Source organism: Microplitis mediator, chromosome 5 (assembly GCF_029852145.1).
Source record: "Microplitis mediator isolate UGA2020A chromosome 5, iyMicMedi2.1, whole genome shotgun sequence".
Taxonomy (NCBI): domain Eukaryota; kingdom Metazoa; phylum Arthropoda; class Insecta; order Hymenoptera; family Braconidae; genus Microplitis; species Microplitis mediator.
The window spans coordinates 7000530-7014505 of NC_079973.1; the positions used below are offsets into that span (position 1 = coordinate 7000530).

General features: G+C 29.1%; 2 protein-coding genes across 2 annotated transcripts; both read right to left on the bottom strand.

Moving 5' to 3' along the window:
- Positions 1-1782: 1782 nt before the first annotated feature.
- Positions 1783-13954, bottom strand: LOC130667920 (tetraspanin-7-like). Its single transcript, XM_057469852.1, has 5 exons — positions 13718-13954; positions 12862-13050; positions 12600-12770; positions 6198-6326; positions 1783-3716 (listed from the first exon to the last, which is right to left on the bottom strand). Exons 1-5 carry the CDS (start codon positions 13793-13795, stop codon positions 3561-3563), a joined length of 723 nt encoding a protein of 240 aa, XP_057325835.1. The 5' UTR covers positions 13796-13954; the 3' UTR covers positions 1783-3560.
- Positions 7738-11303, bottom strand: LOC130667918 (uncharacterized). Its single transcript, XM_057469850.1, has one exon. It carries the CDS (start codon positions 11217-11219, stop codon positions 8535-8537), a length of 2685 nt encoding a protein of 894 aa, XP_057325833.1. The 5' UTR covers positions 11220-11303; the 3' UTR covers positions 7738-8534.
- Positions 13955-13976: the final 22 nt, after the last annotated feature.

Here is a 13976-nt window from a genome sequence, read left to right on the forward strand (position 1 = left end):
CTAACAGTATTGTAAATTTCTTTTATCACTTACATTAGATATAAACAATTTTATTGTAGTCATTTTTTTAAATAAAAGAAGACAATATTTGTATTTGGGGGGAGGGTCTGTTTCACCAGTTCGGAGAAAAAATTTTCTTCTATGACAACTGGAAAGTTGGCTTAATGACTTCAAATAAAAGTTGAAAAATGAAGATTCGTATTCAAATGCACTAAAATTCGTTATTGCACGCCTCATAAGCGAAGCGTTGAGGTAGTGCTCTACTTTCAACACGTCAAGGTCAAGCAATTTTCTGGCCTTAAGATGACTCTATTACGTTGATATTTCATCGATAGGATAATATGAGTACACGTATATCAAGAAAAGACTTGAGAAAACTTATTTTATGTTTTTTAAAGAACATTGGTTCTGCTACTTTAAAGAAAAAACGAGTTTGAAAAAAATTTTACTTGGACGTCCGGATGTCTGTATGTATCCACCATTTGGGATGTAGTCAGAATAACTGCCGAAAAAATTATCGTATCGAGAGCAGTTTTTTTTTATTTTGTTCAGAATTTTCTCAAGATGAACCCTTTCGATATTCACTATCGTAGTTTCTATCGTTTTTTTAATATTAAATTAAAAGTGATGACTGATAGCATTTTTGTATACTAAATCCCGTGTATATTTTTTTCCACTGATGCTACCTCTGACGGATATTTTTGCAAACCACATATGTATAGATATATTCTGTTATGAGCCTTTTACCGGTGCTGCATCCAGGCGGCTTTTTTTTGCACAACTCTTTTTTACTTTCTATCTTTCTGACGTCAAATGTTGCAAAAACAGTAGCGTGATAGTAGCAAAAACATTTTTTTTTTTGTTTTACTCTATAATTGAGGGATACAAGTTATTTTGACTTCAAAATTAAATAAGCGTTATGAGGCGTGCACTTTTGGATTTTCCAAACTTTTTTTTCAGTGGTCCCGTTTTGCCTACCCTTTCTTTACATTCATATAGAGAATTTTTTTCCTGTCATTTAATTTTCTTATGAGCTAAAGGTAGAATAGAAAATTAATACCGAGTTTTTTTTTTTATTACTTTATTTTATTTTTATTATATAATATAAATTTTAACATACATAGCAATTTTCATAAACTTGAAGTTTAATATTTGAGTAAATACATAGATATAATTATAATTATATCTAAAGATAAATGTCAATCGATTTATTGGACAGATATATCATATATACTTTATATAATTGTATAGAGAATGTTAGACGCACTTTGTATTTGTTGGAAGAACTTTCATGGAAAATCATTATGATAAATTGACATACATTGTTATTTTTAGCTGAAGTTAATAAAACTTTTTAACATCAATATTTATATGTATTTTTACATCGAGTTTGTTATTATTTATTTGATCTATATGTTAGTACATATATAGTTTATAAATATTTTTTTATATCTTTTATAAAAATCAAAAACAATTTTAAAAATATTATTGACAATAAAATAGATCAGTTTCTATTAAGGGAAAATAAAATGTTTCGAAAATATTTATAATCGTATACGCTTCAAAAATAAATTTTAAATTTTTTAAAATATTTTCAAATAACTATTAATATGTTTATTATAACAATAATTAAATTTTTATTCTCAAAAATATTTTTATAAATTATTTCTAATGGAACATTAGTCGTTTACATTTGACTGAAAATAATTGAATATATATCAATATAATTATATTTATAGAAAATTAACGCAAAATTATTTAGATTATAAATATGTAAAAATAAAAATATTTAATTAATTTTTTGATCAGGAATATAAAAAATAGTGATGTTTAAATTTATTTAATAATTTCTTTCTGCAATTTTAATAAAAAAAAAAATTAAGAGAAGAGGCTATCAGGCAAAACAAATAATCTTATAAAAATTATGTCATTAATTTTCAAAGATCTTTAATGGGCCTTAAAAATTTTTTTTATACTTTTTATTCGACTAAAAAAGTCAATGCAAATAAAGATTGTAATGTGTCTAAAAATTGTAATTTTGAAAGGAATGACATTTTTTAATTTTTAAAAATGTAGAGAAAAAATGCCTTCATTGTAAAAAAAAGGGAGACTATGATATCAAAAACTACGCAGTATTAAAAAATAAAGTCTGTTACAAATTCGAATATTCACTGATTAAAGCACAAAAAAAATATTTATTTCCATGCACAGAAATAGAGTATTGCTATTACTTACTTTATTCAGAAAATACTATTTAAATTAAGTAAGCATGTCGAACGCTTGTCAAAAGTATAAAATTACAAGGATTGCATCACATTAAATATTAAATATCTCATTGATACTCTTGATCTGCATAGAAAAAAAATGTATGAGAAACTATGAGCGTGGCGTAATAAAATTATACTTCGTTCAAGAATTTAAACTCATCAATCAAAGAAATGTTTTCTTGAATCAAGAATATTCTTTTTAAATAAAGAATGTTTTTGAACCGAAATATTTTCTTCATAATGACATTCTTGGCTCAAATAAATTTTTCTTGATTCATTTTATTTCTGTGTACTTCTATTTTTCGATTTACACTACGAATTTATTTTGTAGTGATTACACTGCTATCTACAGAACATTTTTATTACAGTAACATGGGACTGATTACCAGACAACATCGCAATGATTTTTCCTGTTTTTTTTTTTTTTTTTTTTTTTTTTTGTAATGTGATATTTATCCTTGTTAACTCTTATAATTTTCCTTTATTACAATAGAGGCACTTTTTCCCTACTTTATGATTATCATTTTCTCAACGCAACTTATTTCGTTGAGCCCTTCCCTAATATTTATAAACAAACAGTAATGCAGAAATATAATTTAAACATTTAGCACTTTTCCTGGAATAATCATATTTTGCATAAACTTTCAACTTGCCCTGCACGGAAAAATTATTCTTGTTTGAAATCCAATGGTGTCGTGGTAAAGCCAAATCATGCTGGTCACATGCAGAAATTACTATGACCACAGTAAAATTTACAATGGTCACAGTAACTTGTAATATGATCGTTGTCAATTTTACTGTGGCCATAATAATTTTTGCATGTGTTCAATTCAATTTCCGTCAGATAGCCAACATGGTCCGGTTTTACTATGACACCATCGCATTAAGAACAAGAATAATTTCTCCGTGTGTTCATCTTATAATCATTAATAAGTTCACAGTCATTTTATTTTATAATCCAATATATATATAATGTTATATAATTTCAACGATATTTTAATAAAAATATTATAGGTAGTTATCAATCGATAGAGCATTAAAAAAAATGTATTATTAATAAATCATTGTGTTATAATAATAATAATAATAATAATAATAATAATAATAATAATAATAATAATAATAATAATAATAATAATAATAATAATAATAATAATAATAATAATAATAAAAGTAAGTTGTTCAATACTTGTTAATTGTAATTGATATTGTGTAAAACGACAGTGATTGTAAATAAATTATAATAAAGTTATTAGTTATCTTGATAAAATTGGAAAAAAATAATTAATTTGATTAAGCCACTTGCTCATACTTAGCTTTATTAATGTTGCTTGCAAGACAACAAGCCAAAAATACCCCAATTAATGGAAAGAAAGCCACGCCAACAGCACTTCCGGCTACTAGACCAATATTACTGTTAATAAAGTCAATCATCCGACTGTAGCAACCCTATAATGATAAATCAATACAAAAATGTTAATTCAATGTATATAATATACTTTTTGTAACGCTAACTGCGAAAGTCTAATTTTTAAGCGGTGTTTGACGGGGGGGGGGGGGGAGTATATGATTCCTGACCAACTGTAGTTTAGTCATTTTCTTCGGACATGTATAGAAAAATGATTTACCTCAGGCTACCTGTATCTTCATTCCCGCAGGGATACTTAAAAATACTATAGTATATCGAAAACTATATTACTTTTTTAATCGTCCGCTAGATGTAGTAAAGATCTATAAAAAAAATCTCGGCGACAAAGTCAATGCTTGCAAATAAATTATCAATAAGAAGAATATACCCCTAGCTGGCTGAAGTCAGCCTCATAAAATTTTATATTAAAATACAATCCATTCTGATTGGTCAAAAGTGTGATTTAATATATATTAAATCACTCATTTTCATACTAGACCACTGAGTTTGAGTGAAATGGGCGGAGTATATCCCCACTCTATAGTTCAAGCCAATAATTAATTTAATACCTTTTTTTCTTATGACGTCACTTTGAATTTAGCTACAGCCGAGTCGTGTTATGAGTCCGTCGACTTATATTTCTATTGAAGACATTTCCCCTCCATGACTATGAAAATAATCATATACACACGCACACGCTTGTAAAGTAGGAGAAGTGTGAGGCGGTCATAACGTGACTAGACTGTACTTTTTTAACATAACCAAAATCTCAAGACTGCACATGCGCATTTATTTACGCATGTGTAGATTAATGCAACGTCAGCTCAATTTTATAACCTTAAATACTTCTATTAATTAATACGATATAACACCAAAGATGACTTTTCTTTCATTGAGTTGTTTCTTTAAGAGACCAGTATTAAACAAAGTATCCAATTTTATGAAGTATAAATCATTTTTAATAATAATAAAGTAAATTATTTTTATAACTCCGACTGCATGACGCTGACTTTAGAGACATTTAATGGCGTTTTTCTACATGAATTCATTACATCAATTATTGTACAGATATAGTGGCATCGAGTATAATATCGATTCCGCAAAATGTATAAGATACGATTGATCCTACTCTCGTACTATTAAATTACATTTTTAAAATTAAAAAATTTTAAACTATTTTTCTCACAAATCAGACTTCCATCGTTGCTATTACAAAAAAATTTATTCAATACATTATGTTCAAAGGTAGATACTACAGTTAAAAGTGACAGCACTTATCTGAGGTTATGACACATTCTCAATAAGACCTCGTACGTTACATCCGGTCTCATTATGCTTGTCCGTCTAACTTCGTACTCGGTCTCATTAAGACCCGCTACGTCACTTTGCCTGTCGGAATCTCTACCTTTACACATATGTATCGGAAATAACTACTTTATAAAACGTACTCGAAATGTACGACATTTAACGCCTATAGTCAGCCGCTAAAGATATTAGTTATGATACAGCGGATGATACAGATACCTAATGGTATGAGTTGTTACGTCCGTCGTGCAAAAAATATTATTTTTTAGTTGCATGTACTATAGCTAACGCGCGAAAAATATCGAAGTAACTCATTGAGACATCTTGTGACAAAATTTTTCATCACACATATAAGTGCCCTATTATAGTACACGGAGAAATAATTATCGTGATTGGGACCATCTAGATAGATTAGATGACCATCTAGATAGATTAGATGACCATCTAAAACCTCTATTATAACGATAGTAATGTGCTTATCGTGAAAGAAGTGATCTGTATATTGTCATCCCACCAAGAGAATGCACCTCGGGTGTCGTCGGTTTTTACTCCCACTCTAGATGGTTTATGTGCTAAATGTTCTCCCACTTTTCTGTGCGCATGCGCAGTTCATAAATGTTTGGTAGCGGGGGCAATTTCCGAGGTGTATTTTCTTACTGGGACCACTTTAGCAATCGTCGTCATCCATTCACGATCCGAATCACTGACAGTACAATCCCTGCTTAGAAAATCCGATCGATTCTTATAGCTGTATATGTAAGACCTATACTTAACTATAGCACTTCTCATAGAACTCATTCATTCTTATCAAATCTCTATGGGAATTTATGAAAATCTATTGGATTCTATGAGATTTTCTAAACAGGAATACGTATCAATACTCGCACTAACCTCCAAATAGCTCAACGAGTGTTGTGACAGCCAGTATACCCTTATTAAAGAAAATAATTTACTCAATGATGAATGTGAATCTGTGTAGTATTAAAGTTGAATTGTTTTGAATAATTTCTAATTGTTTTGAATCATTTTTTTTAGTCAGGATACTGTATTATGCTGGTCATGATACTTTTTTCTCTGTTTACCTTCTGTCTGTAGGCACTCATTGCCTATAGTCAATCGTCGATACTCACATCTCATACGCAATCGCATTAGATATATAACTACTATTAGTCATTAAGTTAAAATTAATCACATTTTTAGAAATAATAAAAACTTACCTCATTATAAATGTCATTGACGTCATCAACGTTACATTCGTTGTCAGATTTGCAGCATGACTTAGGTATTTTCTTCGGAGGCTTCATATCAAGCCAATCAGTATAAGCTCGATTTCCGCAGCAATGAAGCTTAAATAGATTAATTATTATTATTATCATTATTAATAGTAATTTAATAAATTAATCAGGATCTAATGAAAACTCGATTTTCGAAAATCGGAATGAAACCAATAACTTTCCTTTTTTGAAAATTTGTAACTTTCATAGCGGAAAGTTAAAAATAAAAACATCCCCAAAAACAGATTTTTCAAATTGTAAAGCTCAAATATACTGAATTTTTATAAGAATACGCCACTGAAGTATAAAAAGATGTGTACATATAGCTGCACTGCTTACACTCATACCGCAGATATACATCTATTTCTATTTCAGTGGCGTATCCTTATAAAAATTCAGTATATTTGAGCTTCGAAATTTCAAAAATCTATTGCGTGTTTTGGGGGTGTTTTTTTCTCATCAACCCCTGGGGTGATGACTTTTTTATTTAGGGGATGTTCGTGAGTGACATCAAAGACCTTCAATCAAATTTGCACCAACTTCCAAGACATATATCCTATTTCGGAATTTCGGCTGGATTAGTGAGAAGTGAAACTAAAACGAAAGAGTTTAAGAAAACTTCCGTTTACAATTGACATGACTTATGAAAAGTTGATATTTAACTTTGAATCTAGAATATGTTGTAAAAACCATCAAGAAACTCGTGATTGTAAAGAAATAACACAATTTTAACGAGCACTCAAATATCACCGTGGGCAGATTATTAATGTCCTCTGGTATGGGCTCATGAGATATCCTTATTGAAAATATATGTAATCTTAGTAATATCCTATAAATTTTCAGCGTTATAAATCATAGAATCATATTTTTTTCTACTCATTAATATTTGTCCATAAATTTAGTTTCATAAATAAAAGATATATAATTTAATCATTCAAAGCATTCGAAATTAATTTTTTTAATAATAAATATTGTTTTATTGCCTGAATAATAATGTAACTATACTATATAAGGCAATAAAAACATAAAATGCACAGGAAGTAAATGTTCTTTAGGAAAAAAAAAATCATTATGGACATAGGGGTGGGCCGGGTAAAACGGGATACTTAAGGACATACTAAGTTTTCGAGGACTCAATTACGCTAAATCTTTTTTTTTTAATGATAATCAAAGTAAATAGAAAAAATTTTCATTTTTGCGGGCAAAATGGGGTACCCCCTCATGAAGGTAAAAAAAAAAATTCTGGATTTTAAATGAATTAATTAAATTTTTTTGTAAGTAATTTACATAAAGAAAAATGATATTTTACATGATTATTTGATACCAAGAAAAACAAAATTTTAATAGTTTTTATCATAAAACAAAAGTCATTAACATTTTTCGACTGACACTCGATTTTTGAAAAAGTTTAACGAAAAAAGTTCAAAATAATGCTCAATTATATTTACAAAAGTAATTTTGGAATATTTAAAAAGCATTTAAAAAAAAAAAAATTTTACGCTTTTTCAAAAATGTTTTATTTGGATAACTGTTATTTTGCTCGATGGATTGATTCCAAAATCTAATCAGCTCTAAAACTTTATAAGCCGCGTCGAATGCCACCTCAACCATCAAAATCGGTTCATTCGTTCAAGAGAAACCGTTGACAAAAGAATTCAAAAAATTTTTTTTTTCGGTTTTTTTGAAATTTCTTAAAAACGACTCGATAAATCAATTTCAAAATTTAATCAGCTTTAGAACTTGATAAAACACGTCGATTGCCGCCTCAACCATCAAAATCGGTTAATTCGTTCGCGAGATATCGTGGGAGAAAGAAATGCTAAAAAATGTATTTTTTTAAGACAATGGCATACAAAAGTAATATCGAGCTCGAAGAGCTCGAAAATGTATTGACCATAATGTTTTCAAGCTCAACAAGCTCGAAAACAGCAGGAAGTTTTGGGGCTGGCCCGCAGGGTTAACCGATAGACCGATTTTTTTTTTGTTATCGTTAGTTACTTGAATTTCCGCAATGGAAGGTGTGACATTTCTATTTTCGAACTTTAAGAGCTCAAAAATGTGTTAACAATAGTATTCTCGAGCTCAAAAGCTTGAAAATGGCGGGAACTTTTCGGCTGGCCCGCAGGGTCAGGCGGTTTTCAAGTTTTTTTATTAGTTAATAGAGCACGTGACTATGAACGCAGCTAAGCATTAAATATTCTCAGGCATTGCCCATAAAATTAAAAATTTTTTATCCTAACATTAATAGTCATTTAATAAATTAATTACACCATTCGTCATTTAATCATTTATGTTATTGTACGTTTCTAAATGACCATCATATAATTCCCACAATTCTTTAAGTTTATCAAATTCAACATTAATCGCATCATGTAATTTATCAATTTCATTATTATCTATAGTTTCAAATCGTTTTAGTATTAGTAATGCTATTTCATATTTAGTGTCACAAATTTCACGAAATTTTGTTTGTAAAAATTGTTTTATACTTGATGTGAGTATTTCTTCTTCTGAACGACTTTCATTTCGATTTTCAATTTTTAAATCATGACGAATCTTATTTATTTTTTCTATGATGTTTTCGTACGTTTCAGATGTTTTTTCAATAGCGACCTTCGTTTCATTCATTTTTCCAATAATTTGTTTAATGAATTGATGATTTCTGTCATTTATAACTGGCTCACTTAAAAACTTATCAATAATGACACTACTTTTCTTGTCACGTACAAAATGCAGATACAAAGATTGAATTAATGTTAATTTAGATTGTTCATTCAAATAATCAAGTTGCCATTGCATTATTTTTAAATCATCGGAATAAAATTTAATGATGTCATTTAAAAGATTATTAGTATTCCCGTTATATAATTTTTTCTGTGATTCTAATCCCTTGCTAATAGATTCATTAATTAATGTAATAGAATTAGCATTATTATTGGGAAGTGGTAGTAAATATGAGTATTTTTCGACGAACTCAGTAAATTGCCGATTATCAGTTAATTTATTGTACATGAGTTGTGTTTTTTTCCACACTTTGTCATTTGGCGAGTAACTAGTTATTTTTTGAGCGGATGGATCTATTAATAACTTACGAAGTCTACTAATTAATTCATCAATATTATTTACATATAGTTCAGTAATAAAATCGTGTGGTTTCGGTGGGACGTTGATACGTTTTTCTTCTAATTTTGAAAGTAATTTTGACATGTTATCTGAAATTTCAGGCGTTATCGAGCCATTGGCAAATAGAATATTTAAAATATAAGAATACGAAGGGGAATTGCGGATCTCAATGGGCGATAAACCTGTTTCAGGAATTTCATAGTGTTTAAATAAGTCTAGTTCTAATTCCGATAGATCGTCCGTAAGTATACTTTCAAGTATTTCATTTAACTCGGAATTCGTGATAGTGCCTTGATCTGTACGTATCAAGTCTGTTGAATTTTCTACGGTGTCGATTTTAATGTATTTAGATTGATCTACTACAGGCTTATCAGTCTCTGCTTTTCGTTTTAGCTGATGCTGCTCTGGTTGAGATGATTGAAGTTCTTCAGAACGCTGGGAATCCATTGGCTGTCGATAAGTTTGTTGAACATCAATGCTAGGTTCAACGTCGAGTACAGAATTATCAATGTCATCTCCTTTAGCTTTCTCTGATTCTGTACTCTGTTGGGATTGCTGGTGCACTTGATTAGATGGTTCAGGTTTATTATGATTCTGAGTGTGCGGATGAGGTTGTTGAGAGTCGTCAGGATTTTTATCAGCAACATAGTTAATGGTCGTTGTCTCCTTCCTAGGATGTTGAAAATCTTTTACGATTTTTGGATTCAAGTTTGGCACTCGTTTCAGTGGTCCATCTTCTGGTTTCGATGATGCAGCTTCCTCATAATGCTGACGTTGGTGAGTCATCGGTGAAGGGGTTTCATAATTTGACTGAGTGTTTGGCGTTGGAGGTGAAATAACCATTGGCTCTTGAGAAGTTTGTTGAACATTAATTCCACGTTCAACATTAGGTACAGAAGGATCCACGTGATGCTTCGCAGCGTCATCAAATTCGGTATTTCGTCGAGATGGTTGGTGTTCTTGATGGGTTGGTCCAGAGGCATCATTATTTTGCTCTTTTAGAGATTGCAGAATCCAATTGTCGTTCTTTAACGGCCTGACAGGCATTAATACAGTACTGTCAGCAGAATATTGTAGATCACTTTTGAATCTGCTCGCAAATGTTGCGTATATTGGCCTCCGTTTTTTCAAAACTTCATCGATCTCAACCAAACGTCGGAACTCATCTAGCTCATCATCTCGTGACAATACAAAATTCTTTCCTGTTGGCGATTCATAGACAAGTATACGGTTACTTAAATTCTGTTTCAATGCATTAAAATGTTCAATTCCTGCATTGTAGTTAATTACTAACTTATTGTGATTTTCGATAATATTCTCGATCTTTTTGTTTATTTGATACAATTGATTAACTTCTAAATCATCTCTACGGTCATAATTTCGACTGCGTAGATTATCAAATTCTTGCTGTAATGAACTTATTTGAATAGCTGTTGAATATAAATCTCTAGAATCCGCTGTAAAAGTAGTCATAAAATCGCTTAATGATTTTATTGTTGTGTCATATATTTTGGCAACTTTATGAAATGACGAGTATTGGACTTTTCGCCCGGATTCATTTCTGATCTTTGGCAGTGTCGTGAATTGAGTTCCAGACTGTATATTAGTTTCTCCTCTTCCGCCTGAAGTAGAGTAAATTCTAGTTTGACTTTGGGGATTTTCAATCAAATTTAAATACTGCTTATATGTTTCTTTGAATTGTGTTCGGAATTCATGAATTTTGGCTTTTATTGAATCCGTAAATGGTATCAACGACTCAATACTTTCATGGATATCAACTGAGTTATATCGTCTTTGATTTTCACGAGTTGTACTGGCAGTATTTGTCCAAGGTTTGCTCATATTTTTTTTTTATGCAATTTTTACTCTTCTATACAAACGTGATTTTTTTTTGTGAAATATAATGAATATTCAATTAATCTAAATATATAGCAAAACTATTAAAAATTTTTTTTTTGTTTTATACAAAATCATGATGGTTATGACTAATATAATATAATTGTTAGTCGGTAGTCTAATAAACAAAAGATTAAATTCGTATGAGTCAATCTATACACACATGTATATAACCTTTTGTTACTCGCGCTATGAGCGTGACGCCGCTTTTTTGTTAAATATATTTATAATTAATAAATATACATTTTAAATATAAAAAAAGTATATTAATGTCTAACAAGAATGTGAAAAAACGACACAGTGCTCATTATGCGAGTTAAATCGTCGATTCAATTTTTCTGACCACGTTGCCAAATGCATTTGGCAACAGTACATGTACTGTTGTTACTTTAAAAATAATTCATTGTTGCATCATGCGTATACCGTAAATTGCGGCAAATTTGCCGTCTAAATCCCGAATTTTACGGTAAATTACGACAAAACGCAGTAAATTATCGTAATTTGCCGTAATTCGGATCAGCCAGGGCGATTTCCAGATTTTTTAAAATTATAATTAATTTTTTAGGTTTCCCAGAATTTTTCGGAATGTTTTCGGCAAAATTCAAATATTTTATGATAGATTCTAAAATGAGGTCTAATATAGAACGTTTTGAAGTTTCTAGAATGTTGTCAATTACATTTTGAAGGATTAGAGTTTTTCGAAATATTTCAAATAATTCAATAATTCTCTCAATCGTTTCCGGCAGTTTTAAATATTCCACTCGATTCTACGACCATTGAAATTTCCGTAATGTTCTGTCAGGGTCTAAAATAGTTCACAAAGTTCTCATTTGGTAATTTCTGATCACATCTCAAATTTCTTTAAGAGGATGTGCCATCTATTCTCTTTCTCACACACATGTGAACGAACGGAACTGTCTTTGTTGCACTTACATTAGCAAATGGAAATTTCAAATGAGCCGTTCTCAGATATAAACTGCAATTTCCGAACGAGAAACATTTCATTCGATAAATAATAAGTTTACGCATCGAATGACATATTTCGTTTAATAATTTGGGTCTTTGCCTGTGAAAACGATTCATTTGAAAATCACCTGGTACACTCTCTTAAAGCAAACTTCGCCAATATACTTTTATTAAAGTTTTCAAACTTGAAAATAAATAAGTCTTCGAGTTTAAAAAATTTTCAAAACTTTCTGTTTATTTTCCCAAACAAAATAATTTTCTTGAATTAAATCGCGCAATTTTATTAATTTTACATCAGACTTTTACTATAATTATCTTAATAAAAAAATTAATTTAAGCGATGAAATAAAATAAACTTACAGTTGTTTGCATAACATCAATATGACTGCTCTTCGCTTTATCGATTCCATAAACAGCCAAACTGTCATTTAAACCCTGATCAAAGCCCTCAGTCAATGTTGTACGATAAGCATAAACAGATGCACCCGCACCTAGTTCCAACAATGCCACAACAGCTAAAAATCCTCCATACTATTGTTATTTAAAAAAAAAAAATTGAATAAATATCTTTCATTAATAATAAACTTTGAAAAATTTTAATTTAAATAATAAATTATCTCACAAGATACAATAAAGCCGGATGTCCTCTTGCTGTACAGCAACAGGCAAGAGTTGCTGCAAGTACTACTAGAGCTCCCAAACATGCCAGTCCTAGTAATGCTGCACCACTTCCTTCAACGCTCATATCAACGTAATCTCGTAGTTGAATACGCATTAGTATTCCAACACATAACATTGATATTCCCGTACACTAAATTTAATAAATTATTATTTTCTTACTAAATTTTTGCTCTATTAATATCATTATAAATTATATGACACTAATAATAATAATAATAATGATAATAATAATAAATTTTTTTAATTACGATGTTAAAAAATACCAAAATAAAAAGTTTATAAAAAAATATTTTTCTTTATATCAAAAATAAATGTAAGTACAAAAATATAGTAAAAAATTTTAATAGTAACGAAATTATAAAATAACTTAATTTTTTAAGTTTAAACATTTTTTGAAATGTTTATAATTAGATTGTAGTTATGGTGTGAGGATGTGAGTAATAGACTCAGGAAATATCATCGAATAAATAAAAAACTTTGAAAGAGATCAGATGTTTGCTAGTTAATTAAACAATAATAATAATAATAATAATAATAATAATAATAATAATAATAATAATAATAATAATAATAAGAATAATAATTATAATTAATAATAATAATAATAATAATAATAATAATAATAATAATAATAATAATAATAATAATAATAATAATAATAATAATAATAATAATAATAATAATAATAATAATAATAATAGTAATGATATTTATTATAAGCAATAAAATTAAATTTCATTTAGTATAATTGTAAATTAATAATAATTATTTATATTTATTAAATAAATAAAACTTACCCAAAAAATAAAATTAAAAAGCATCAAAAGAGTTGTCATACAAGCTGTTGCAGCAATTGTTTCAAATCTTTTACCCATCGTTAATAGATAAAATAAATTTGTTAAATATTGATAAACAAATTTATGCAAATAAATTCAATGTTACTTTAAACTACAATAAACTTTAATAAATATTTTTTTGCTCGTGTACTAGCTCACTGGTGTACTGTGTACTGTGTACTCTGTGCTTTACTGCTTTAATGAAGAATCGATTTGTACT